This window comes from Camelina sativa, chromosome 19 (genome assembly GCF_030686135.1).
Source record: "Camelina sativa cultivar CO46 ecotype springtype chromosome 19, ASM3068613v1".
Taxonomy (NCBI): domain Eukaryota; kingdom Viridiplantae; phylum Streptophyta; class Magnoliopsida; order Brassicales; family Brassicaceae; genus Camelina; species Camelina sativa.
The window spans coordinates 26,053,586-26,081,454 of NC_141898.1; the positions used below are offsets into that span (position 1 = coordinate 26,053,586).

General features: G+C 36.1%; 4 protein-coding genes, 2 long non-coding RNA genes and 2 pseudogenes across 7 annotated transcripts; 5 read left to right on the forward strand and 3 right to left on the reverse strand.

The window, feature by feature from the left end:
- The first annotated feature begins 1,465 nt into the window (after positions 1-1,465).
- LOC104768062 (uncharacterized) lies at positions 1,466-7,746 on the forward strand (annotated as a pseudogene).
- Positions 7,747-8,454: 708 nt separating this feature from the next.
- LOC109130959 (uncharacterized) lies at positions 8,455-9,036 on the forward strand. The gene is made up of 2 exons (XR_002036718.2): positions 8,455-8,670; positions 8,768-9,036. It is a non-coding gene; the product is annotated as an uncharacterized LOC109130959 (long non-coding RNA).
- Positions 9,037-9,614: 578 nt separating this feature from the next.
- On the reverse strand, positions 9,615-11,152 carry LOC104766863 (uncharacterized). 2 transcript variants are annotated; one of them, XR_015591389.1, is made up of 4 exons: positions 11,079-11,152; positions 10,773-10,820; positions 9,971-10,042; positions 9,615-9,807 (listed from the first exon to the last, which is right to left on the reverse strand). It is a non-coding gene; the product is annotated as an uncharacterized LOC104766863 (long non-coding RNA). The 2 variants fall into 2 exon arrangements; XR_764136.3 differs by lacking the exons at positions 9,615-9,807; positions 9,971-10,042 and having other exon boundaries at positions 10,565-10,820.
- A 2,279-nt stretch (positions 11,153-13,431) lies between these two features.
- On the forward strand, positions 13,432-14,517 carry LOC104766862 (small ribosomal subunit protein eS30z/eS30y/eS30x). The gene is made up of 3 exons (XM_019241138.2): positions 13,432-13,601; positions 13,714-13,851; positions 14,218-14,517. Exons 1-3 carry the CDS (start codon positions 13,598-13,600, stop codon positions 14,262-14,264), a joined length of 189 nt encoding a protein of 62 aa, XP_019096683.1. The 5' UTR covers positions 13,432-13,597; the 3' UTR covers positions 14,265-14,517.
- Positions 14,518-16,152: 1,635 nt separating this feature from the next.
- On the reverse strand, positions 16,153-17,526 carry LOC104766861 (profilin-1). The gene is made up of 3 exons (XM_010490830.2): positions 17,169-17,526; positions 16,643-16,780; positions 16,153-16,551 (listed from the first exon to the last, which is right to left on the reverse strand). The coding sequence occupies exons 1-3, from the start codon at positions 17,289-17,291 to the stop codon at positions 16,417-16,419; spliced, it is 396 nt and encodes a 131-aa protein (XP_010489132.1). The 5' UTR covers positions 17,292-17,526; the 3' UTR covers positions 16,153-16,416.
- Positions 17,527-20,156: 2,630 nt separating this feature from the next.
- LOC147921044 (uncharacterized) lies at positions 20,157-23,819 on the forward strand (annotated as a pseudogene).
- Positions 23,820-25,398: 1,579 nt separating this feature from the next.
- LOC147921045 (uncharacterized) lies at positions 25,399-26,055 on the forward strand. Its single transcript, XM_087501350.1, has one exon. The coding sequence runs from the start codon at positions 25,399-25,401 to the stop codon at positions 26,053-26,055; it is 657 nt and encodes a 218-aa protein (XP_087357476.1).
- A 236-nt stretch (positions 26,056-26,291) lies between these two features.
- On the reverse strand, positions 26,292-27,704 carry LOC104766860 (profilin-5). Its single transcript, XM_087502556.1, has 3 exons — positions 27,482-27,704; positions 27,112-27,249; positions 26,292-26,680 (listed from the first exon to the last, which is right to left on the reverse strand). The coding sequence occupies exons 1-3, from the start codon at positions 27,611-27,613 to the stop codon at positions 26,546-26,548; spliced, it is 405 nt and encodes a 134-aa protein (XP_087358682.1). The 5' UTR covers positions 27,614-27,704; the 3' UTR covers positions 26,292-26,545.
- Between the last annotated feature and the right edge of the window lie 165 nt (positions 27,705-27,869).

Here is a 27,869-nt window from a genome sequence, read left to right on the forward strand (position 1 = left end):
TAAAGTCTAAGGTGGAGTTTACTTCGATCAATTCAGAGACACATTGCAACAAGGACAGTGGTTTCTTTTTATAGGTTCAAAGTTATGGAAAACCAGCAAGCGGCAAAGAACTCCAACAATCCATTCCAAATATTGATTACACGCAAAACACTGATCAGCCCAATACCTCCCAGGTCTGCATCCAATTTTTTCCATTTAACAGATGCAACAAAGTTTCAAAATGCTATAGAAGATGAGAGAAACTGTTGTGTTGGTAATTTATTAAACCCTATAATGCTATACAATTTTTATAATTTAAGAGTTTGTTGTTTAACATTCACCATATGGTTCTGATTTATCTTATCCCTTTTTTTTCTTTTTTTTTTTGTAGATTTTTGTGGAATGGTGGTACGAGTAGCAGTACGTCGTCGCATTTCTTTTCTTGATTATGAATGTGGATACAATGGTGAGAAACAGGTTGTCTCTTTTACTGTTATTGACATCGAGTAAGTTCATCAGTCCTTATTTTAAAAATTACTTATAATTAGTCTTTTATACCGCAATTTTAAACAATATTCTTATATCATAAATTTATGTATTCAGTTTATCATTTTTTTCCTGTAAAGTGGCAGAGAGTTTGATTGTGTTGCAGTAGGTGATACATGTTTGGAATTTGTTTATAAATAAAAAAGAATAGTTGCAAACCCTACCTATGAAAATGAACCTGTAACGTGTATGCTAATATTTTGGAGAAGCTCTGTGTTTGAAGGTATTATCTTCTTATTCAATTTTTATTATAAAAAACAGACAAAAATGTTAAAATATAATATTTAACCTTACTTTTTATTTTTTATGTGTTCAATGTCTAAGGTCTCAATTGAGATGTTCCTATATTTTTCTTGGTAATGAAGTCGATTAATTAACTAGAGATCCCTGTAAGTTCATAGTATATTGATTGAATAAATTAATATCAATTTCATATGTGATTTAATTTATACATTATTTAATCGTTTTTTCAGTGTTTGTTTTCATGATACAGATGATGATGAGGATTATGAGGGGACAGAAGAAGAAAAGAGTGATTCAAATGAGTAGTTGTACCGGCCAACCTTGCTACTTTTTTTTAAAAAAAAAATTTCGTAATCTTACATTTCCTTTTTATTAGTATGTTCAATAAGTTGTTGTAATTCTGAACCTTTAATTGCGGTTATATTTTCCGTTTTCATAAATTCCATAAGTTCTACTTATCAATGTTGAAAACTTCATATAGTAATAATATAAGAAAGATTTTGTAAATATCCTCAAATATCAATATTCTCGAGTATATTTGAGAATATTTACTGTTATACAATTTACTGGAACCCAAATATACTCCTTCCTAAAATATATTATAAAATATTACATTATATTTATAACAGACTAAACATAAAAACAACTTATTAAAATAATCAACAACGTGTTTCTATCTTTTGTTTTGTCGTTGACGATGAAGAAGAGAAAAGATGTGGACGAAAATCGTATTCCAGGCAAACCAGGAGAACCAAAAATCCGAAAACTATATACGGGAAATCAAGTCCAAAGTCCAGTTATTGTTTCAAATACGCCAAAATCTGCAGTCAATATTAATTCTGTTTTTGGTAGAGTTTTAAATGATATTTCTAATCAGCCATCTTCTCACCAACTTTCGTCTCCAAATACAAGTAACACAATTTCTGGTATTGTTCACTTTATTTTCTAAATTACTTTTTCTTTTATTCTAAATTTAATTGATGATAATTTGCAGAAACTGATAACTTTGTTTTTAAAAATTGTGTCAATTAGTTGTTGATTATAGTACACCATCTTCTACATTTGAAAAGGAAGGCATATGGAACAAGGAAAACCGGTGCCATATTTTTAATGGTAATAATGTTAAATAAGTTTACAAGACAATGTTTATTATAAGTCATCTTATTAGTCGGGTGATATTATTACTCATGTTATTAATTTACAAGAATAATTTTTATATCTTCTTTATATCAGGAAATAAGGCCAGTCTCGAAAAAAGTTATGCAAACCAAACTTTTAAACCAACATTTAGTCACTCATATAATAAAAAAGCTACAAGTTCAACAAAAAGAAAAGGAACAACATCGACTCTATCAGGTATATTAATATAACATATAGCTCTAACTATTTTTATTATCTTAATTGTTATAATAATTTTTGTCTGTTCTTTATAACTTATAGACCAAGTGCAGCCAAATTACTCGAGTAATCGTGGAAAGAATTACAGACTCAATCCAACACCGACAAATTTTACTAATATACTAGAAAAAAATATCACACACTCAACTCAGGATGAGTACAGTACAAATAGCACTATAACTAGAGGTATGTTTATGTTTAACCCCTTATTTTATATATCTTTAGTATGTTGTTTAAATTAATTAATTTAATTTCCCAATAATACACAGAGAGATTGTCCACTCAAGCATCGAAAAGCAGCATTTTTAGAATAAAGTTTTCTCAAGTTTCTAAAATGACAAATTTAGATGAAGAAGAAGAGCAACAATATGAGCAGTTGGACTCAGATAGTGGTATAATTTTATTTAAAACAAAAGAAACTATGATATTTAGTATGCATTTATTAATGCAAAATATATACCGCTATTATTTTGCAGATATTGAAGAAGAATATGATGATCAAGTGTTTTATTGTAGTAGTCAAGGAGAAGACAATTCATCATCATCTGACTATGCTTCTGATGATGAAAATGTTGTTGATCAATTTACACCACAAGTGTCATCTTCTAATGCAGCTAAACTACGTTACGATATGCTCACCCTGTTTGAGGCAAGTTTTAAAAAAGTATTCGGAATGACAACTTTAAGTACAAGGAATACAGTTAATTTGTGGGCAGGTATTATTACTTGACTTATATTTTAAAACGGATTTATAAACAAAAAAAGTTGTCAATGACGAAACATTATTTATGGGCAGGATATGAAGATGATGGTGATCCTGATTATAGTTGTAGTCATTGTGGTGCATTATTTTGGTATGGAGAGAGGGTTAGAAGAACCAGAAAAACTAATAACCCAGTCTATATTGGATGTTGTATGCAAGGACAAATTGTTCTACCTATGCTAAAAGAGTCTCCAGAGATGTTATGGAATCTACTAACAAATGAAGATGATTTATCACGTCATTTCCAAGAGAACACTAGACCTTACAATATGCTTTTCTCATTTACATCTTTGGGTGGGAGGGTAGACCGTTCTGTTAAAAAAGGACGTGGTCCATCAATGTTTGCTTTGCAAGGCGAAAACTATCACTTGATGGGTTCTTTGAAACCAAAGCCTGGTGATTATGCAAAGTTTCAACAGCTTTATATTGTTGACACTCAAAATGAAGTCAACAATAGTTTGAATGTTATGAGGTAATGAAAACAGATTCTTTATTTTACATGGAATACTATGTATATTATAATATGTGTAATAATCTTTGCTAATGACTAATTTTTTATGAAATGCAGCAAAGAAGACCGTGGAAACAATGTTGATGGAAAGAAAAAATTCAGGCCAGACCTGGTGGAAAGCTTCATTAAATTGCTTGACAACGTTAATCCTCATGTGCAAGCTTTCAGAATGGCCAGAGATAGGTTTGATATCGAGAAAGAAGAATCAAACTTCCATATGAGGATTATCTCAAATCGCAAGACTGATGGTAGGGAATATAACATCCCTACGGCCTTTGAAGTTGTTGCACTGATTCCAGGAGATATTGATGCGAGCATGGATAAGCGAGATATAGTTCTTCAAAAAAGAAGCGGTAAATTACTAAGAATTCATGAATGTCATGCGCATATCTAGCCCTACAGTATCCTTTACTTTTTCCAAGAGGAGACGATGGCTACAGACTTGGTATTAAGAAGACAAAGATAACCAGAGACAGGAAATCAAATAAACAGACAAAGAATAAGGATTCAAAGAAAAAGAGTCAGAAGGATGTAAGTATGAGACAATGGTTTGCGTATAGGCTTCAAGAAAGGAAAAATGAGAAGCACACCCTTCTAAGATCAATGCGATTACTACAGCAGTTTATAGTAGAGGCTTATACTATGATCGAAACAAATAGGCTTAGGTTTTTTAAAAAAAAACAAAAGAAACTTCGAAGGACATACAAGGAAGATTTGAGGAAAGCAGCAGAAGATGGAGACGACAACCTAAGCAATCATGGAGACTCTTTAATTCTACCCGCGTCTTTTACTGGGGGACCAAGGTATATGAGGCAGAGCTACCTTGATGCAATGGCTACATGTAAGAAGTTTGGGTTTCCAGACCTCTTTATTACATTCACATGTAATCCTAAATGGCCTGAAATAGTAAGATTTGTCAATGAGAGGAAGCTAAAGGCTGAAGATAGGCCATACATCATTTGCAAAATATTCAAACTCAAGCTTGAGAATCTAATGGATGACATCACAAGAAGACATATTTTTGGAAAAACAGTTTCAGGTTTTAATTCTTTAACCTCTTCATTTTTTAAAACTAAAAATGTCTTCATGAAATTATTACTCTTTCTTTAATAACTCTCTATATAACTATATATAAAATATTTATATTATTATGCAGCCTTGTACACAATAGAGTTTCAAAAGAGGGGTCTTCCGCATGCTCATATTATCGTATGGATGGATTCCAAATGCAAGTTCCTTACTGCAGACAAAATTGACAAGTTAATTTCTGCTGAAATTCCAGACAAAGATAGAGATCAAGAACTCTACAATATAATATCAGAATGTATGATTTATGGTCCATGTGGTAGTGCTAACCCATCATCTCCTTACATGGAAGTAGGTAGTTGTACAAAATTTTATCCAAAACAGCATGTTAATACCACCAGCATTGACAAGGAAGGTTACCCGGTTTATAGAAGAAGAAAGGATGGGCGTTTTATCGAGAAGAATGGTTTCAAATGTGACAATCGATATGTTGTCTCTTACAATCGTACTTTGTCCCTTAAATATCATGCTCATATTAATATGGAGTGGTGCAACCAAACAGGTTCAATAAAGTACTTATTTAAGTATGTTCACAAAGGTAATGATCGAGTTGGTGTCATTGTTGAACTTCTTAAAAAAAAGTAAATATCGCTGGTTACAAGAATCTCCAAAATGAGAATACTCATCATCGAAAGACGAAATACAAGATTACTTTGATGGCAGGTAAAATAAATTGTTGTTTAAAATTTCAATTTCCTCTTTATAATATTCATTATAAATCAACTTTATCTCTCCCTTTTTCAGATATGTATCTGCATGTGAAGCAATGTGGAGAATTTTAGCCTACCCAATACATTATAGGCAAACCGCTGTTGTGCCACTCACTTTCCATGAGGAAGGCAAACAACCTATTTATTACCGTGAAGGTGAGTTTGCACAGAATGTCATGGATCATGACTCTCTTGATGAATATCAGTTTCTTGCTTTATTTGAACTTAACAAGCGTGATGAAGAAGCTAGAAAGTTATTATACGAAGAAATACCAAGCAAGTTTATTTGGGATGGCAATGAGAAAGAATTTTATAGGAGAAAAACAAGAGCATTTGCTATAGGGAGAATTAACTATGTTCCTCCCACCATAGACGATGCATATCATTTGAGGATCCTTCTCAATTCCAAAACAGGTCCTACCAGTTTTGGTCACATTAAAACTGTGAATTGTGTCATACACAAAACGTACCGTGAAGCATGTTACGCTCTTGGTTTATTAGATGATGACAAAGAATATATTGAAGGTATTAAAGAAGCACACTTCATGTGTTCTCCAAAGTTCGTTCGTAAAATGTTTGTCATGATGCTTCTTTCAGCCGTTTTAAGTACTCCTCATACTGTATGGGAAGAAACTTGGGGTATGTTATCTGAGGACATATTAAGGCGGAAAAGAGAAGAACTAAAGTGACCATGTTCATTACATTTACTTTCTTATTAAGATTTTTTTTTTTTATGAGGTTAGATTTACTATATAGCTTAACAAATTTTATTTTACAGAGCTTACAATGACTGATGAAGAAAGGAAAATATGGTGTTTACATGAGATAAACAAACAGTTGAAAAGAAATGGTTCTTCACTAAAGGCTTTTAAAACTCTGCCCCAGCTACAGAATGAGAATCTTCCTATTTTAAACCAGTTAATAGCTGATGAACGGAGATTCATCAATCAAACTGATTTAAAATCCAATCATCTCAAGTGGTTAAATATGCTTACAGAAGAGCAGAAGAAGATATATGATGAGATTATAGATGGAGTATTTTTCTTATATGGTTTTGGTGGAACTGGTAAAACATTTCTTTGGAGAGTTTTATCTGCAGCCGTAAGGATCATGGGAGAAATAGTGTTAAATATTGCATCTAGCGGTATAGCTTCTCTTTTGTTAGAGGGTGGCAGAACAGCATATTCAAGGTTTGGCATTTCTCTTGGTGTTCATGAAACGCCTATGTGCCATATGTCAAGGTCTTCTGATCTAGGTGAATTAGTCCAAGAAGCGAAGTTGATAATTTGGGACGAAGCTCCAATGATGAGTAAATACTGCTTTGAGACTTTGGATAGAAGTTTGAAAGATATAATGCGTGATCCAGAAGATAAACCTTTTGGGGGTAAGGTCATTATTTTTGGTGGTGATTTCCAACAGATACTTCATGTTATTGTTGGTGCTGGTCGTGAACAAATTGTTAACTCCTCGCTAAACTCATCTTCCCTTTGGAATCATTGTAAAGTTTTAAGGCTAACAAGAAATATGAGGTTGCTGCTAAACATAAGTCCAAATGAAGCCAGGCAGATTGAAGAGTTCTCGAAATGGATTCTTGATGTTGGAGAAGGAAGACTTAACGAGCCAAATGATGGAGTTGTTGATACTGACATCCCAGAAGAATTGCTTATCACAGAAGTGAACTCTCCAATTGAATCGATCATTAATGCAATATATGGAAATTGGTTACATTCAGCCAAGGATGCCAACTATTTTCAAAGCAGAGCTATTTTGTGTCCTACAAATGATGATGTCAACACTATAAACGACCAAATGCTATCCATATTAGAAGGTTAGTAACAGTTTACTCAAAATATTCTGTATATACTATATGACGTTTCTGAATTTTTATTAATTCAATTATTTATAGTTTTGTTTCAATTGTTGATTGTTTAACAGGTGATGAAAGAGTTTACTTAAGTTCAGATAGTATTGATCCTGCAGATAAAAGGTCGAAAGACAATCCTGCATATAGCCCGGATTTCCTAAACTCAGTTAGGATTTCAGGAGTACCAAACCATGCTCTTTGTTTGAAAATTGGTTGTCCAGTAATGTTGTTACGCAATATTGATGCTCATGGAGGTCTAATGAATGGAACAAGACTACAGATTACACAAATGGCTGATCATGTTTTACAAGCAAGAATAATCACGGGAACGAGAGTTGGTAAAATTGTTCTTTTACCAAGGATGGTATTAATACCATCAGATACCCGATTGCCTTTCAAAATGAGACGTAGACAATTTCCGATAAACGTTGCTTTTGTAATGACTATCAACAAAAGTCAAGGTCAGTCTCTCTCAAATGTTGGTTTATACTTGTCTAGACCTGTTTTCTCTCATGGTCAGCTATATGTAGCGATGTCTCGTGTAAGCTGTAAATCAGGATTGAAAATTCTCATTATTGACCCAAAAGGAAAACCTCAAAAGAAAACAAGAAATGTCGTCTTCAAAGAGGTTTTCCAAAACATTTGATCTGTCTTCATGCATACCTTTGTAAGACTCTGTTTTTATTTTGTTTCCATTCTTACCAAATTTATAGCTTTGGTCTTCGTTTCAATAATTTGATCATAGTTTTTTTTTTTGCAGGTTTTCTTTTATATTTTCACCCATCAACTAAATTTCTAAAATCTTATTAATTCATGTACTCCACCAAATAAGTTTTATCCCACATAAGAGACATAATGAGTTTCGTTTATTTAATTTATTTCATATATTTATTATATTTCATATATTCTACTACTATATTATTTACAATTTTTTAACCATATATATATATATATATACCTTTTTAGAAGTTTTATAACTTAGTACATTCTTTATATTTGTTATCAACCTTTAAAAATGTAAATGTACAATATTCTAAGAGTGAAGAAATTATAATAAAATTTACACATTTATAGAAACAAAATCATAAGACAACAGCTAATACACTCAAATACAGTACAAAGGTTATTAGATACGAAGTAGAATAGAGGATAGAGTATTTCTGGCCAATCGGTGAAAACCGATCAAACCGAAACATTCGGTTTTCGATAGTAAAGGAGAGAGAAGAAGTAAACCGATCGGTGAATTTATTTTAGAATTTTGGAATTCGGTTTTCTCGGTTTGATATCCGGTTACCGATCGGTTTATTCGGTTAAGGGGAACATGATATAAATACTTAAAACCCTAGATCTAATTCACTAATAACGCAGAAGGAAAAGATCTCGCCTCTTCTCCTTTACATTTGCTTCTTCTCCTTCCTACTTTTTTGAAACTACTTCTACATCTTTGATCTTATTAGCTCTTGTTTTCTCCTCATACTCTCTTCATATTTTTGTTTCTTCTAAATCAGTGGCAGCTATGACCGAGAATCTCCCTCAACTCAATCCGCCTTTGATGAACTTACAGTGTGAGGTTCGTGTTCAGATTTGATTATTGGGTTTCACCTACCTTTATATCTTAGACTTCGTGATTATATCTACTGATTTACTTGTTTTCTTTCATGTTTTAGTGAGAATGCGAGAAATAGACTCACCAGCCTCGTTCAAAGCAACCTCACTTGAAGGTGGTATAGGCTGGTCGGAGATCGTCGTTGATGTCACCGTCACAGCCACTTGAGTGGCAGCTCATATCTTTGTCAAAACCCTACCATTTGATTGGGTTGAGCTTTTGTCAATTGTATGTTGGGCTTTTGTTAATTGTATTTTGGGCTTTTGATTGTATTTGTAATGTGTTTTTAGTGGATTTGGATTTGTAATATAGTTAATTTTCATTTCTTAATGTATAAACAGAAATAGAAAGCGAATAAACCGAAGAAAAACAAAATTTGGTTCAATTTTAGAACATAATTTTTAGTCAATAACCGACCCGAATAAACCGATTTCCGAACCGACCTGAACCGAACTTTAATTCGGGTCTATTCGGTGGAATTTTTAGAAAACTGAATTTCTTCAAAACCGAATAATCCGATTCGAATAACCCGGTTAAACCGAACGCCCAGGACTAGGATAGAGGCCAAAGGTAATTAGGTATGAATGGAAAGGGGTATGTGTCAGAGTCGATATCCTGCTCACTCAACTTATATGTCAAAAATAAGTACACAGTACCAATAATAAGTAGCGATGAGTAATAATTTGAATATATCTGATACGGTATTATTAATTTCAAATTATAATAAATATATTGGCCCGTGATGTAGCACGAGTTACTACCTAGTAATTAAAACAAAACATCTTCAGGTCACTTTTACAACCGAGGTAAGTTACACATAATTAATTATTTATTTTTAGCATTAAATTTCAATAATATAAAAAGAAAAGAAAACAACAATAGAGAACGTAATCAGAACACAATATTCAAGTGATAAAAATCAATTAATTTGTCTCAAATATTCTTGTGTTCTTGTGTACATGATAATAAAAAATGTAAAAGTAAACAACATTGCATTAAAATCTATCTTTTATATATCCTTCTATATTTTCTTGGTTCTTCTTCTTCTATATTTTCTTGTCCTTCATCTTCTATCAAAAGGCCAGATGAAATCATTGTCTTCTGAAAAAACAAAGTAAAAAGACTTAGGTTCAATTACCACAACAGAATTCTTTTAGACTGAGGATCCGATGAAAATGAACCAATTGCACAATCTTAACCAAATGTATCATTCATGGCTTAACATATTATGCATAGTTGCTATAAGAGGTAAAGATAAACGTACCATACTTCACTAAATTCCATATCACGTCACTTTATGAGCATTCTAGTCAATTTTAGTCTCTGTCATTCTAGTCTGAAATTGTAGATCAAAATAAGTTAGAAAATGAGAACAAATCATCAAATGCTTCCTTTTGCTTTGATTGATCAGTGGGCATACTAGCAGATTCATTAAAACTATTATCCATACTTGGAAAAGCATCTCCAAGTAGATTTATAGTTTGGTTTTCAACATGATCTACATTGGATTCAGATTCTAATCCAATGGTTTCTTCATGGAAATCTAATTGTTCTCCATGTAGATACCAATTTGTATATGTTGGTAGAATACCATGACATATTAAATCATCCTCAACCTCAATCCTATGCTTGTATTTAACAAGGCAGCAACGCTGGCAAGGACATTTTATCATTTCTTTCTTAATATCACTAAATGCAAAATCCAAAAAATCTTTGACTCCAGTTCTGTACTCTTTAGATAAACGATGTTTTGTGATTCAAGACTTGTCCATTTTATAATCAATCTACGAATTAAGTAAACCAATTATCAATTTTGACCATATTTCACATAGAAACATTCAGTTAAGAGTTAAGAAGATTTAAACCAGTATAATAAGAATGTATTATATTAGACCAAAAGTAACAAAAATCTACTGATTCGTAAACTCTAACCTTAATACAGAATGGATTTCATCAAATCAACGTAAACTAACTATTTGTAAAATCAAATCATATAATTTTTGTATACTAAGCAAAACACTTTGGACAAAGCGATATGGAACATAATGAAGTTAAAGGATTCACACATGATAATTGGATATTATCTTCTGCCTATAGTCCCTGTGCCTCTGAGCCTGTAGCATCAGCAAAAAAAAAAAAAAAAAGACCTACTTAAGTAAAATTCAGATGCTCAATTCAATCTACACTGCTAGTGTCTTCAATCATCATCAAACCATATCGAACATTCTATAACAACTTTACTTCAGCAAAAGCTAAATGAGATGTAAATCAAAACTAACCAAGTGGGTCGAACTAAAGGAACTTCACAAAGCAATTCTCAATCTCATCAACACACCAAATTCAGAAACTAAAGGTCCAAATCTAGAACTTACTCGGGAACGCTCTCCAGGAGGAAGATGCCTAAGCATAATGTACTCGTTGAACTGTTGAAAGAAAGAGATGAAGCAAAGAAGGAAATATTATTTTAGTGTAAAGATATTCTTTTTATTTTTTCTGGAACGATGTCGTGTTATTGAGTCTATTTGTTCGACCAAAGTCCAATTAGTAAAAAGGACGTTTAATTAAGCCCAATACAAACCAATGCAGGATAGAAAATAATTAAATTATTCAATCTTTTTTTTTAATAAAAGGGAAGTACACAACATTATTTTGGTAGACTTTATAATTTTAATAAATGATTACAAATAGGTTATACATAGGTTATAGATTAATCAATATATTAATTGGTTACAAGTTTATAACTCATATATTAATATATTAATGGTAACAAATAAAACTTTAATTGTAACCGAAAATCTTAAACAGAGTATTCTAAATTGATAGTTCATAGATATTCCAAACTTTATTTTCGGAAGATCACATTGTTTCCAAAGATTTACAATCACAATATTACCAATTTATTTTCTTGAGATTATATTGATAGACCACAACGTTAACCAAATTATTAAAGGGGATAAAAATATACTCTCAATCATAAAAAGAAAGTACACAACTTTTTTTTGGTATAATAAAACGAAACTATACAACTTTTTTTGTAGAGTATTAATTTTTATAAGTTGGTTACAAAATAGATTATATATTAAATATAGGTTGGTTACAAAAAAAAGTTATAGATGATATTCGTGGGCTATATGAAATTACGAATACACTTAATAATATCTCAAAGAATCCTCTTAAAGATATTATTCCAATGATTTATACAATTTTAAAAAAAAAATCTTGATTATTCCATATATTGTTACACCATATATAGTGTTAGGCATAAAAATATAGTGTTAGACGTAAGAAGGAATAAAATCTTGGCAACTAATCATACTTAATCGTGATTTCCGATATTTTATTGTGGATTTCAAAATAAATTCTGATCTAACACCCTTCCAAGCTTTTAATATAAATCAATGTCTTTAAAACCGGACCGGAAAGTGAACCAGAAGTTTTTTGGATCACTGGGTCAACAAGTCGGACATATTGAATTAAGGGTCAATTGGTTTATTAGTTTGATTACATTTTATGAATATAACATTTACTTTTCTATAAATATATGAACAAAACATACATAGTTAAGTACTAAACAACTAAAATTAAACTTTTAAATGATTAGATAAAATAACTAATTGATTCTTTTATAAATAATGACATTTATTTTTAATTTGGTTTGAGTTTAAAGTGTGACCAAAATAAAATATTTTAATTTGAGACCGACAACCCGGTCCGATCCGCCGGGTTTTATTTGTTAGATAGAGGTTACCCGGACTGGAATACCTATCGGGTTGTGGTTGGATCGAACCGACCGGCCGGTCCGGTCCTGTTTAAAAAACATTGATATAAATCATTCAGATCTCCATTCACCAAAATACATCTCTCATATTCATACAAAAAAAATAACAATCGTTTCTCAGTTTACAATGGTAAACCGTCTTATAAATTATATTTTATTTTGAAATTATAATATAAATAAATGGAATTTCAACTCGTGCTCTAGCACGGGTCTAATCTAGTTGATCATTTAAATCCATTTACGTCAGTTTGATAACCGACGTTAATTTCCTTCCTATTTTTTCACTTTGCGTCGGTTCATGTACTGACGTAAATTAAGCGACGTGATATAGTGAATTTCTTGCAGTGAATAGGGGAGAAAAGCTTGTCCGAAAAAAATAGTAATGCCATTTTTCATTAAAGATATTTAAAGAGAAATCGATTTTCAGAGAGTTAATGTGAACTCTTTTGATTTTTCCTTTGATATATTAGATTAATCCATAACTTTTAAATGAAAAAATTTCAAAAGAATCAAAACACATATCAGAAATACAATTAATTATTCGAAAATCAAGTTTTTATTTGAGAATTTATTAGAAATATTCTTTTTGAGATATCCTTATTCAGAAATACCTTTTTGAACATTTTTATTTTTACCCTCTTTTATACAATTACATTATGTTAAATTATGTTAAATTAATTTTTATATTTTTCTTTTTAAATTTGAGTTCTCTATTTTACATTTAGGATATAATTTTGAGGGATTATGATTTAGTATTTAGAGTTTAGAAAGTATAATTTATTTATTTTATAAATAATAAAATAGTATTTTTAAAAATGAATAACATAAAAATATGAAATAGTATTTTTGAAAAGTGACAAAAAAAAATTGGTATTTTTTAAAATTCCTCCTTATTTTTTTTTTTAAAATGAATTGTAGAGAATCGAATATAATAAGCCTATACATATGAAACCCAAAATGCCCACCATTAAAAAACCCAATAAGGCACATTAAAGGCTGTACATATATAATTGACTGTAAAATTCCGAAAACCCTAGAACAAAAAGGTATCGAGAGCATCGTCGTCCCCAACAGCCGAAGAACTGAAACTAGAAGACTCTCAGTAATCGAGAAATGGGTAATTCTCCTCACCTTGTTGTTTCCTTATGCTACAACCTGTTGCTGCTGATTCTTCTTTAACACTCACTGTTCCTGATGCTTTTGGAATCTTCTCGTAAATGAAATCGCAGGTAAGGTTCACGGTTCATTGGCTCGTGCCGGTAAGGTGAGAGGTCAGACACCTAAAGTGGCTAAGCAGGACAAGAAGAAGAAGCCTCGTGGTCGTGCTCACAAGCGGTTGCAACACAACCGCCGTTTCGTCACCGCCGGTATTTAGCTTTTTCACATTTTCCGGTATTAGATCGATTGATCCGTCTCTGTGATTTGATACTTCTGCAAATATCTTGAGGTTGAATTAGCATCGTAGGACCTGATTGATTGTTTTTGGCTTCTGTTGCGTAATCGTAGTGTGCCTTGAGATTCTAGTTATGCTATTGTGATTCAAGTCTCTTTACGTCTTACCAAGTCTAGTTCATGTCAAGTTTCCTTAGAAATGCTTTAATCCAAATTTTTAGATTAGATTGCTTCTGATGATAAACTTGTTTGTGATCATCTCTTAGTTCTGTAGCAAATCATGAATAAACAAGAATTGGATTCTCGTGTGATTTGATTTTGTTTATGTTCGTTTCTTTCAGTTGTTGGTTTTGGCAAGAAGAGAGGACCAAACTCATCAGAGAAGTAGACAAAAAGAAAAGGTTTTTTACCCTTTCAGATTTTGTGGGATGTTTTTGATGATGAAGTAAGTTAGTAAGAAAACGTAATGATATCAAAGTTGTTTAGGCTTTTGGTAATCTACAAAATCAGTGGATGTTGTCCCAATGTTTCTTTGACAATTTGATTTGTGTTTCTCATCGGATTATATCAAAAGTTTCCTGGATTATTCGCTTATTATATACACTAGATTTTGAAGGAATTAATATTCATTTTGATGCCAATTTATCTGCTGCTTTATTTTTTGTGACGTTGAACCAAAAATAATTCTCACATCTTTAAAACTTGTGAAAGGCAACATCCAACTTCTCTGGCCTCTGTTATGTATCCGCAACCAACTGCACAATGTGTTTGCAATCAACTTCAAATTCCAGTCTTCCCACCATTCTTTGCATTGCTTATCACTAGATCATCTTGTTGTAACAAAGTATGATCTTGTTGTAACAAAGTTTGATCACTGCATCTTCATGGTAACTTTGAGAATCCATTTATACTTTGAACACAGCAATAACCCTTGTGAAACGGAGTTTGTGGTCCAATTGTCAATTGTAAACATAAAGATTTTAGTCCAAGTGACCAACGATAAGATATCAAACGAAGTTTTTAAGTTTGTGGATGTTTTTTGTCTTTCCCAAATGATATTACCCCACAATGTCAAGTCATCAATTCTGAATTGGCGATTTACAAAAACAAAGAAGGCGAATTTTGGAAAACCATGGACTATCTTAGGTTGTGAGAAGGAGAAATATGATCTAGGTATTCTTTTACTTCTTTAAACATTTCACATTTAGTTGTTTCTTGTATTTAATGATGTGAATTTTTAGTATCTACTTTGTTCATTTACATTGGCTTATAAAGTCAAAGCTATGCAGACCACGTAGCGTATTTTAGAACACTGTTATTAAGGAAATGATCATCAAACAATAGGAAGACAAACCTAGAGAATGGTTTAGATATTACCTTACAATTTCATACAACAGTGACAGCCCTGGACTCATATGCAATAAAGACAAGCTCTGTAGCCGCCAATTTTGAAATTTCATATGCTAATACTTTCTATATTTCTGATCATTTTCCTTTGTATTAGCTTATGGGTTTTGCTCTCTGAATCTCTCTCTTTCTCTCTTTTTCTCTATGACAATCCCTCCAGAAGCACTCTGTTTTTGGTGAATCTTTTCGGTAAATGGTTATCTGATAAATGGAGTTTTATGGTCCAACTTCCGAACAATCTAGTGGAACTGGAGAAAAGCATGAGAGAACTCAAGGCAAAGCGAAATGATGTGCAGCGAAGGGTCAAAACAGAGGAGGAAACAAGAGGTCACCAGCGGTATGAACAAGTCCAGCTATGGCTTCAAGACGTCGAGAGTGTCGAAACGGAAGTGATGATTTTTTGCGTAAAAACGATGTTGAGTTTAGAAAGGCGCTTCGTTCCGGGAATCGACCAATCTACAAATATGCGAAAAGGGTTTCGAAAATGTTGAAAGAGATTTCTGATCTCAATTCTAAAGGGTCTTTCAACATCGTGGCTGGGCCAGCTACCTAATGGTGCAGTGCAGGGGAGTTTCTAATTCATTCATAACCAAAAACATGTGTTTAAAAGTGGTCGTTATATTGTTCTATTCTGCTCTCTTTTGAGCAAAAGGAAGCCCCAATGTTACCCATTACCCATTACCCATTTTGGTTTGCTCTTGCTTATATCATTCATTGGGTGCGTCATGCCGTCATGTGTGGTTGTGTACTCTAGGAGTATGTTTAATATATGACTCAATGTTGAACCACTGTTTCTTTACTTTACGTAACTCTTTTTTATATACCAAGTATATTTTATGATTTCTAATAAAAATGTTTTGAACGCCAGATCATAAAACCGCAGAACAATTCAATTCAAGAAAAAGGTAAAAAGTATGAAGAAACAAGAAAAATATCAAGACTCAATACATATGGAAGCGAAATGATCATCAAATATCATCACAAGAACACACAACCCCAAACAAGGTAACGAGACCAACAAATCACAATTGGTTCTAAAGTAACAATCGATTTGTGTTTGAGAGCATTACAATCAATCACAATAAGACACTCTTTTTAGTCAAGAAGAACCTGAAATGAAAACTTTGTTGAGTTTAGAGATCAGACTCCATAAGGTAATCCCCGAGCCTTTCGACAACCAAGTTGCATTGACCTCCAGTCATGGGTTCATCGTAGATGCCAAAGACCAGTGCTTGCTTCGTCTTCTTGATAGTCACGCCTCCAGGTCCCTGCAGAAAGATTCAAAAGTTTGTGTGAAATGAATTCTGATTCTATTCTCTCTATAAATGCATTTTCCCACAAGATTCTAAAGAAAGTTACCTTCTTCCCTCGGATCACAGCTTCAGGTTCACCTTGGATAACCATGTATTTTTCGCCACCAAGGAATAGTCCGGTTGGGGCAAGAGTCCCGGGCTCGTCAAAGTCCTTCATGATTCCAGTGACTTCTTCAGGCTTCAACTAAAATACACAGCAGCTTCGATCAGTCATTGAAACAAAGGCAAAAAGCAAGTCAAAGCTTTTGTGTTAGTGATGATCCAAAGACCATAGAGCCTACGAGAAGAAGATCTCGCATCTTTTGGATCTATAACACATTGGAACTTGGTAACGATTGACTTGTTGTGCATACCTAAGATATCTCAGAATCAGACTAAAAAAGATCTAGATCCCTAGGTTTTGAATTCAATTTCGCATACAGATCGATTGGTTGGTTCAGTAAAGCAAATTCAGATTCCGGAGATGGCAAAATTCATAAATCAGATCCGAGATTCGTCAGATCCGATCACGGAAAAGAATCTCAAAAGAGACGGCAGAGTACGATCGATTCAAACGAAGAAGAAGAAAAAACCTGAGGGAATTTGGTGCTCTGAGCCCAGACACTGCCGTCTTGACCGAGAATAGCGGCGGAGGTGAGCTGGTTGCCTTCGACATCGCACATAAGGTGATCATCGACGTATGATTGCCACGACATCTTCTTCTTCTTCTCCGACGAGTTTGTTTGTTTGTTTGTTTGTAGTATTCTTCGTTGAAAATTCTCAGAGAAGGTTTCTTTTTTATATCTCTCTCTCTCTCTCGCAATTATCACTTTGGTGAGCTTTTTTTTTTTTGTGATCGTGTAGACAGACAAAGTGAAACGTTGTGCTTATTAAATTAATTACTTTTTTTTATTCGTGTCAACAGCTTTTTTTTTTTTTTTTTTTTTTTTTGCCAACAGGTTATAAGATTGACTCAAACGAGCCAATTAGACGAGAAGTTATTCACAAAGGTGATTGGAAGCGACTTCACTCTAGCACGACACGCCAGTTTGTCCGCTCTACCATTCTGTGATCTTGGTACCTGAACGAGAGAGAATGAAAGGAATTCACCCTTATCTTCATCAATAGCGTCCAGATATGTCTTGAAAGCAGGCCACTCGGAAGGCGAAAACACCCTCTTCACCAAATCAGAACAGTCTGTGAGAAAGACGACTTTCTTGTTATCAGCACCAATCATACACCTCATTGCCCAGATAAGGGCCTCTACCTCTGCGTGGAGCGGTGACAAGCTACGACGAGAATTAGATGCACCCATGGTGGGAGATTCTCTGTTAGGAGAAATGCAATACCATCCTCTACCCATAAACTGATCAGTCGCCTTCCAAGAGCCATCTACAAAGCATCGGTAACTAGATTTATAACCGTGAGCCACATTACAAGTCTGAGTCATAGATCTGGGTAGAGGCCGAGAGACATCAGTAGAAAAGGATCCGGATAGGTCTTCCTGGGCTGAAGACCACAACCTGGATTCCTCCTCTGCTAACCGTAGGATTGCTACCGGGTTGGAGTCCAAGTTACTAAATAGTTTATCATTCCGAGCCTTCCAGATATACCATAGAATCCATGGAAACATTGCCACCGAAGGAATGTCTTGAAACCTCCAAAATAAGGAATCCATATTAGCATATATAGAATCCGACGGGAAACAACCCGTAGAGGTCGGAAATTGGGATAGTCCCCAAACCTGCCTAGCCGGAGGGCATAAAAAGAGGGCATGGTTGACTGTCTCTTCCGTCTCCCCACAAATTTTGCAGTCCATATCACAGCTTAATCCACGACGCCGTAGATTAGTTGTTGTCGCCATGCAACCCGTAATTGCTTGCCACAAAAAATGTCTGAGTTTTGGTGGACACCTAATCTGCCAGACATATGTCTGTAGAGGGATAATATTGGGGCCAGAAATGGGAAGACCTCTCTCCGGTTTCTGCCGCAATGCCTGATATCCAGATTTAACAGTATAGCTACCGGTTTTAGTCAAATGCCATCCCAAGCTATCCGGTGTGGTAAGATTACCAAGAGGTAAAGCATAAATAAGGGCTACATCCTCCGGCTCGAAAGAAGCCGAAAGTAATGCCAGATCCCAGGAACGTGAAGTCCTGTCAATGAAATTTTCAACTCTAAGCGTTGGATCGACTGGCGATCATGAACGCAATACTGGTCTCGGGGACTGAGCAGGTATCCAAGGGTCATACCATACTGAAATGGAGGCCCCAGTTCCTACCCGTTTAATGAGTCCTTTTTTCACCAGAGAGCGAGCAGAAATCATACTTCGCCATCCATAAGATGGAGAAGAAGATTTAATAGGATCTAACGGATCCGAATGCCTATAATACCGTCCTTTGAAAACCTTTGCAAATAGTGAATCTGGAACTGATATCAACCGCCAAAGTTGCTTAGCCAACAATGCGGTATTGAAATCGTCCAGACACCTAAACCCCAAGCCTCCCTCCATTTTATCGACACACAATCTGTCCCAGGCGATCCAATGTAAACCCCGAGTGTCAACAGCTTATTAATTCAATTAATTATTAGCTTTTGGAAATAATTTTAAAAATCATTATTCAAGCAATGGGAAAGAAAATTTTAATTGAGAAATAATAAAGAAAAATTTACTAATAAGCACAAATGATAATAAAAATAAATCTACACATATGGTATGTAAATATAGGTTAAGACTTTCTATTATTTTATATATTTATTAACTGAAATAAAAAATATATATATAAATAGATAAATTAAGCAAACTAAAGTCATACACTGTGTAAATTTCTTTTTATGACAGCCTTACAATCTGTAACTAAAAATGCAATGTGGAAAAAATATTATATACCATTTTTATCAATCAAAATAAAAATTCAGAATATACCATGTATATATATTACTTATACTTTAACAACAAAACATCAGCTAATTCTATTTTAATATTTTATGATACAAAATATTCTCTCCAATTTATTTTTCTTAATTTATGACATGTGGTACTATTAATTGGATTTTTTTTGTTTTCTAAGTATATTTTTTTTATATGCCAATGTCAAAATAAATATAAGCTTTATACGGTTACGGCGGAATCTCGTAAGTTAATTTTAGAACTTTCCTCGAATATATTAAAAAGCATATAACATCTCTAAAAATAGGCAAAAATTGTATTTTATCACAATCAATCATATATTGGTATTTTATCAGATAATCAGTTGAAATTGTATTTTCAAAAGTTTTTCTCGATTATAAATATAAAATGTGTATCCCTAAAAATATATAAAATAAAGTTAAGTTATGCCAGAGATGCCCATCATTTGTTCTCTCCAGATACAGAGTGGATATGCTCTCTGAAGATCCTAATCATATATTATTGCGTTACACCAAATATTGCATCTACGTGTGGCCCATTACTTTCGTTTTTTTTCATTACTTTCGTTTTTCTAAAAAAATTAGTCAAACTTGGGAAATAATTTTGGGTTTGTGAGATTAGAAGAATTATCATGGAATTGAAATTTAATCAGGATAATTAATTATTCTATATGGAGAATGTCATCATTGCGAAAATTTTATCATGGATACCAAACCGATGGGGTAAACTTTACTTAACTTCTCGTAACGTAGTTTGGTTACTTAACTTTACTAAATTTTATCATGGACCTGGAGGCGTGAGACATGATAATAAGATGACACATGATGCTAAAAAAAAAAAATAAGATGAGCATGACGGCTTTGTGGAAAAAAGGATTATCCTCCTGAATAGTTTTTAAACGTTTTAGATAGAGTGAAACAATTCTTATGATTGGTCGGGCGCTCGATGCACAAAAGAAAAGTAGAGAAAAAATGGCTTAGTTATTGCCATTGGTCTAGTTAAAAAGTGATTTGAGGCCGTATGCAGTATTCCCGAGCTTAGAAAGGGGTGAAAGGGAGAGAAATGTTTTTCAAGAGAGAGGTCAAAAATTTCCCGGAGAGAAATCGAAACTCCACAAGAAGCTGAAGTGGTTGACGGACTGAACCAACGCCAAATACCTTTTCAGCGTGAGGATGTGTGTTTGGTCGTATACGTGTCTTAAACATCTATACATATATATATATATATAAAGTGAAGTGAAGTACGTATGCTCTGACGTGGAAAAAACCACGCGCCTCACGCGTCAAGAGATTTTCTCTCCCAAAACACGCGATCCCTCTCCTTTCACCTCCATCTTCGCCGATCTCGGCGTTGGCCCCCGCCGGTCCCCATGGCCAAGAAAAAACCTAAAAAAACCCCCAGCGACCTTCCCACTGGAGTAGCTTCTCTTTCGTCCCCTCATAGCAACCAGCACCGCCTGCGTCCTCGACAGCAGCTGGTGTACCCACCTCCTCTAGATATACGGACTTACTTGCGACCTCTTCGGTCTCGGCTAACCGCAATGTTACCAATTTGACAGCCGGATTTGGATCTCCAACTGTCGAAGCTCCAGCTAGTGTGGATGAAATCTCCTCAACAGTACATGTAAATGTGTCTGAACCCAAAATTGGAAACCCTGCCGACGAGGCGACCTCAGATCCGTCGACGGACAAACATCCCCCAAAGGCTACAGACAACCCCACCAGCAAATCCGACTTTCCATGGAAGAATCTTGTCAATGGAAACTCGATTAAGATGCAAAAAAAAGGTACTCCATTCACTCTTGAATCTGGCGAGGCGTGTGTTACAATACCGAACGCAGTGATTGAAAGGAACAAGAAAGCTTGGGATAGCTTCATCTTAGGTCAATTTTATGAAGACCCTCCCTCGAGAGGCGCCGTACAAGCAATAGTAAATGGGATTTGGAGCCGCCATCGTAAAGACATCTCGGTCTCAAAAATAGAGGGCAATTCGTTCCTCTTCAAAGTGCCGTGTCCAAACGCTCGACGAAGAATCCTCAGTCAAAGTCTTTGGCAAATCGATGGCCAAACCATGTTCGTGGCCAAATGGTCCCCGGAGGTTCAACACTCAAAGCCTGAACTAACAAAGGTACCTGTTTGGTTAGAATTTGTGGGTGTTCCGCTTGAGTTCTTCAATAGAGAGGGTCTTCAACACATTGCTGGTCTTGTGGGGCACCCAGTTTGCCTTCACCCGCACAGAGAACCTGATAAACATCGAAGTAGCAAAGGTCTATACAGTGATTGACCCTAGAAAACCTTTGCCTGAGGCGGTGAATGCACGTTTTGAATCTGGCCAGATAAAGCGTATTCAGGTTTCTAGTCCTTAGTTGCCTTCCCTTTGCAGTCATTGCAAAAAAGATGGCCACACGGTGTCTAGATGTTCTAAAGCTCCTCCTACGTGTACCGCATGTGGCTCGGTGAAGCATTCAACCTCAGATTGTCCTCGAGCAAAGAAGGAAAAGCAATCTGGTAAACGACCCATCCAAAGCCAACTTCCCATAGTTGGTAAGGTTGTCGTGCCTGCATTAGTAACTACAAGTGCAGCAGAAGACTCACGTAACCAACGGACTGAGGCTCACGTATCTTCTCCAACCCGCATTCTAAAAGCTCTGGAAGGACCTAAGGATAGCTCTGACCCCCAAGTCGGAGGTCAACACGGTTCCCAGTCTCAAGCTAAAGCCTCCAATAAATCTTACCCTTTAGGTTTTGATGGCGGACAGCTCTGTATAGATCTTCGTGACAACCTTTTCGCGCATCTGTCCCCTAAAACTAATGGAGCAGGAAAAGTCACGGAAGATCAGGGTTTGTCTGAAAATGATGTCTCCTCGGACAGCCTATCTGAAGAGGATGACAATCCGGAAGCAGACCCATACCGTTTTTCGAAGGTAATGTTTAAAAAAATGCTGCGAAAGAATCACCGAGGAGCTAGGGCTAGAGGCCCTTTAATCCTCTAATATCCCTCTATCTTTATGGATATTTTTTGCTGGAATGTAAGAGGTATTAACGATAAAATAAAGCTTAGATGCTTACGGAAGTGGTTGAAGAGTAATCAACCGTTTTTTGGTGGGATTATAGAAACCCATGTCAGTCAGGCGAACTCACAAGCTATAGTATCTCGTGTGTTCTCAGGCTGGAATTTTGAAGGAACCTATGAGTTCTCAGATCTTGGTAAGATTTGGTTAACATGGCACCCCTCTGTTCAGGTTACTATCATCTGCAAATCTCTCCAGATGATCACCTGCCTAGTCAAGCTGCCTTTTGTCTCTGAACAGTTAGTCGTCCCTGTGGTATATGCTTCCTCCACCTGTAGTGCTTCTAGGAGATCATTATGGGCTGAGATAGTAGACCTTTCCCAGAATTCTTCTATCTCAACAAAACCGTGGACCGTATTGGGGGACTTCAATCAAATTCTGTTGCCTCATGAGCACTCTAACCCTGAAGTTCATACTGTTCCTCCAGGTATGCGCGACCTAAGTCAGTGTTTGCTCACCTCCTCTCTGACTGACCTCCATTATTGTGGTAGTACCTTTACCTGGACGAACAAGCATAGTATTGGTCTAGTTGCTAAAAAGCTGGACAGAGTTGTGGTAAACGACGCATGGATGGCTGCTTTTCCCACATCCCTGGCTGTCTTTGGTGAGCCCGCTTTTTCGGATCATAGCCCTGGTTGCGTCTTCCTTGACTGTCAAAGGCAGAAGCGTAAGAAGCCTTTCAAGTTCATGTCTTTATTAAACCAAAATCCGAATTTCGGGCCTCTTATCAAGGTTTGGTGGGATGCTCTCCGGCTCGATGGGACTCAAATGTTCAAAATTTCAAAGAAACTGAAACTTCTGAAGAATGTGATAAGAGACTTTAGCAAGGAGAATTACTCTGGAATAGAAAAGAGGGTGCAGGAGGCTTATGCAAACATGCTTGCTTGCCAGCAAGAGCTTTTAACTGCACCATCATCTGAGAGTGTCGACAAAGAGAAAGAAGCACATAGGATTTGGAGCTCCCTTGCTCTAGCAGAAGAATCCTTTTTAAGGCAGAGAGCGCGTATCTGCTGGTTAGAAGAAGGAGACAAAAACTCCAAATTTTTCCACAGGTCTATTCTTACAAGGCAAAGTCTTAATGAGATAATTTTCCTCTTAGACGACAATGACCAGGTCGTGGACTCCAGACAGGGAATTCAGAACCTTGTCGTGGACTTCTACAAGGGTCTGTTTGGAGGTCAAAGTGGCGCTCTTCAGTCTCAGTTTCAGAAATATCGGCCCTTGTCACCCAACGTTGTTCTTCAAGCGCTCCTCAGATTCTAAATGCGTCATACTCACCAGAGGAGATCAAGAGAGCAACTTTCTCGCTTCCCAGAAACAAGGCCTCAGGACCAGACGGCTATTGTGTCGAGTTCTTCACTGCTCAGTGGGAAACAGTAGGAAGCTCAGTGATCGAGGCTGTCACTGAATTTTTCAGGAAGGGAAGATGCTCAAGCAGTGGAATGCAACAATCATCACGCTCATACCAAAAACACCAAACGCTCAACGGGTGGGAGAGTTCCGTCCCATTGCTTGCTGCAACACTCTATACAAGATAGTGTCTAAGATTTCGGCAAACAGACTAAAGAGGGTCATCCCGGATCTGATCTCCAATTCCCAATCAGCTTTCATCCCGGGTAGACTTTTGGTGGAGAATGTTCTGTTGGCTACTGAATTAGTGCAAGGTTACAACCAGAAAAACATATCACAAAGGGGAATGCTCAAAGTTGATCTTAAGAAGGCCTTTGATTCGGTAATTTGGGAGTTTATCATCAACAGCCTAAAGGCAATGGAGTTTCCGGCGCACTTCATTTCTCTGATTGAGCAGTGTATATCTACAACAAGTTTCTCTATTTGCAACAATGGGGAATTGTGTGACCATTTCACAGGCTCAAAGGGGTTGAGACAAGGGGACTCCATCTCACCTTATCTATTTGTTTTGGTCATGGAAGTTTTCTCGCAGATGCTAAGGAAGGCATACAAGAACAACCTCATAGGAGCTCACACTAGTACCTCGAACCCCCAGGTTACCCATCTAGCGTTTGCCGATGACATCATGGTATTTTTTGACGGGAAACTAAACTCCCTATCAAACATTACTGGGGTTTATCAAGAGTTCTCAGCCGCCTCAGGTCTTCACATGAATAAGAGCAAGACAGATCTATACCTAGCGGGAGTGAACCAGGTTGAAACCTCTCAGATGGCTTCTCTTGGTTTCAACATCGGTTCACTACCAGTAAGGTACTTAGGCCTTCCTCTCATGCACAGAAAACTCAGGTTATCAGAATATAGGCCACTGTTGGATGCATTAACAAAGCGATTCAGCTCTTGGGCAGCTAGAGCTCTTTCTTATGCGGGCAGGCTGCAACTCCTGTCCTCCGTGATCCATGGTACTCTAAACTTCTGGATGTCGGCTTTTATCCTTCCAAAAGGCTGCATCAAGAAGATTGAGAGTCTATGCAAGAACTTCCTGTGGAATGGTGATGTAACCAAGCGAGGGTCAGCGAAAGTCGCCTGGAGTAATGTTTGTCTCCCAAAAGAAGAAGGGGGGTTGGGTCTGAGAAACTTAAGCCTTTGGAACAGAACACTCTGTCTCAAATTAATTTGGAGATTGTTTCCTGCTTCCGACTCGTTGTGGGCTTTGTGGTTGCGCAATACCAAGATAAAGGATGGATCTTTCTGGGCTATGGATGCAAAGAAACAATCCTCATGGACCTGGAAGGCCATGTTGAACCTTAGACACACTGCAAGACGCTTCCTCAAGGCAAGGCTCGGTAACGGTCAGCAGATAAATTTCTGGTATGATTGGTGAACGCCTTTTGGCCCCTTAATAGACTACCTCGGACCTTCCGGACCAATTCAAATGGGAATCCCTCCTCAAGGTAAAGTGGCCCATGCTTGTTCGACAACAGGATGGATCCTTAGGCCTGCTCGCTCAAATCAAGCTTTGGATCTCCATATGTACCTTACTACGGTTCAGAGTCCACTACTTGCGTTGGAACAAGATAGCTTCTTCTGGATGACAGGTCCGGTCGAGTTTCAAACGTTCTCAACAAAGAGGACCTGGGAGGAGGTCAGACCAAGACAGAACCCTCTTCCTTGGACTTCTCAGGTTTGGTTTAAGGGCGCAATACCTAGACATGCGTTCATGATGTGGCTTCTGCATCTAGACAGGTTACCTACAAAAGCGAGACTGGCTAGATGGGACACACACATCGACGCAAGTTGTTGCCTCTGTGGTCGGTACCAGGAAACCCGTGATCACCTATTCCTCCACTGTGAGGTCAGCGAGGAACTCTGGTCAGAAGTAACTAGAAGACTTGGCTACCGGTCATTCTCTTTTCACACTTGGGAAGCCTTCACCAGCTGGTTGGACATGAAAGATAAAACATCAACACGCTCCCTTCGAAGGCTAGTTGCTCAAGCCACTGTTTACGCATTATGGTGGGAACGTAACACCAGACACCACCTCAACATCTCCACTGAGACTACTATCTTATTCAAGGGTCTTGACAGGTAGATTAGGGACGCGATCCTGGCGAAGAAGACTAGGAAGCATTTTAAGACCGCTATGCCGATGTGGTTAAAGTACGTTTAGATGTATTATATCTCTCTTTTGGTTCCTTCCTTGTTTTTAGTTTTTTTTTGGCAAGAAGTAACTTCTATATCCAGTTTTTATAAGTTCCTTAAACTTTTAGTTCAATGAAATTCACATATTTATCAAAAAAAAAATATATAAAGTGAAGTGATAGACTGTGTAGACATATATATAAAGTAATAAAAAAGTCAGATATACGCAACAAATAAATGTACGGAATCACGACAGGCTTTGTGTTATTATCTGCAACCTTAGCCTTCAGCTTTTTGTTTAAACTTTGCTAAGGTAGAAACCAGAAAGACCTAATATTAAAATTAAACCAAAAAAAAACCCCAAACCATGTACCCAAAAAGTGGAAAGATGGTGTAATGAATTAGCAAAAAAAAGAGGTATAAAGCACTGTCCTTAAGGTTCAAAGACCCTGTTCGATTAAGTAATCACCCAACCTCTCCACAACCATGTTGCATTGTCCTGGAGTCACTGGCTCTTCGTACAGTCCAAATACCATTGATTGTCCAGTTTTCTTGATCGTGATCCCTCCAGCTCCCTATCCAAGTTTCAGTAATAGTTAGTGGTTTTGAGTTTGAAAACTAAATTCATACAATCAATTACTTTCAAGTTAACGTATATATGACTATCTTTGCCAGAGGTTATTTTCTTAATTAGCATAGTCGGTCTATGGAGTACAACGGTAGGAGTTGTTTCCCATAAAATCTAGGGCATCAATTTGTTTTAGGGTATTGCATTTGCATGCTAATCTTCTTTTATCAAAAAAATAATTCAAGTTTCACAAAAAAATTTCTGTAAAATACAAACGTCAAATGCAATCGGAAGGCTGTCAGGACTCAAGTATCGACATTTTCAAATTCAATGCAATATTTCCAAGAATAAAACATTTATAGGTTTTCTTAGATTAATTTTGCATGATGCAAGCGCAAAACAATCGAGCATTAATCGTAAAGTGTCGCCTAAACATACCTTCTTGCCACGGATGACAGCATTAGGCTCACCTTGGATGACCATATACTTTAGCCCTGCGAGGAACATGCCTGTGGGAGCGAGATGACCTGGCTCATCGAAATCCTTCATAATGTCTGTGATCTCTTCAGGTTTCAACTGTTTGAAACACACAAATTAATGCATCATCAGAGTTTTAACGTTGAACCGAAATCCGGAATAATGAACTTATTGCAAAATGTTGTGATCGCAAAGCATAACGTAATGGATAGAAATACATATCACTATATATCATCTATATATAACTATAAAAATATCCATAACGTAACGGTTAGAAATAGCAAGTATTCGATCAAACTATTCTTCGAGGAGGAGGATGAGGAAACTGAACCTGAGGAAAATTAGCGCTCTGAGCCCAAACGCTACCGTCATGGCCGATGATAGCGGCGGCGGTAAGATGGTGACCTTGTCCGTCGCCTACATCACACATTAAATGCTCATCAACGTATGCTTGCCACGACATATCTTTCCGATCTCTTCTTGTTATTCGTTAATTATACGTTGCACGAGTTGCGTTTTGTTTCTTGATCTCTCTACGTATGTATGTGTGCGATGTTCAACTCCGAGGAGGACTTCGTCGTCTCGATAAATAGGGAGGTAAGAAGAATGTCTTAAGATGAAATCTGAACCGTGCGATTCGTAAGACATATTCTCAACCGCCCATTTTTCCGTTTATGAATAATTTTTTTTAATTAGTGTTACTGACGTCTCGCCTTTGT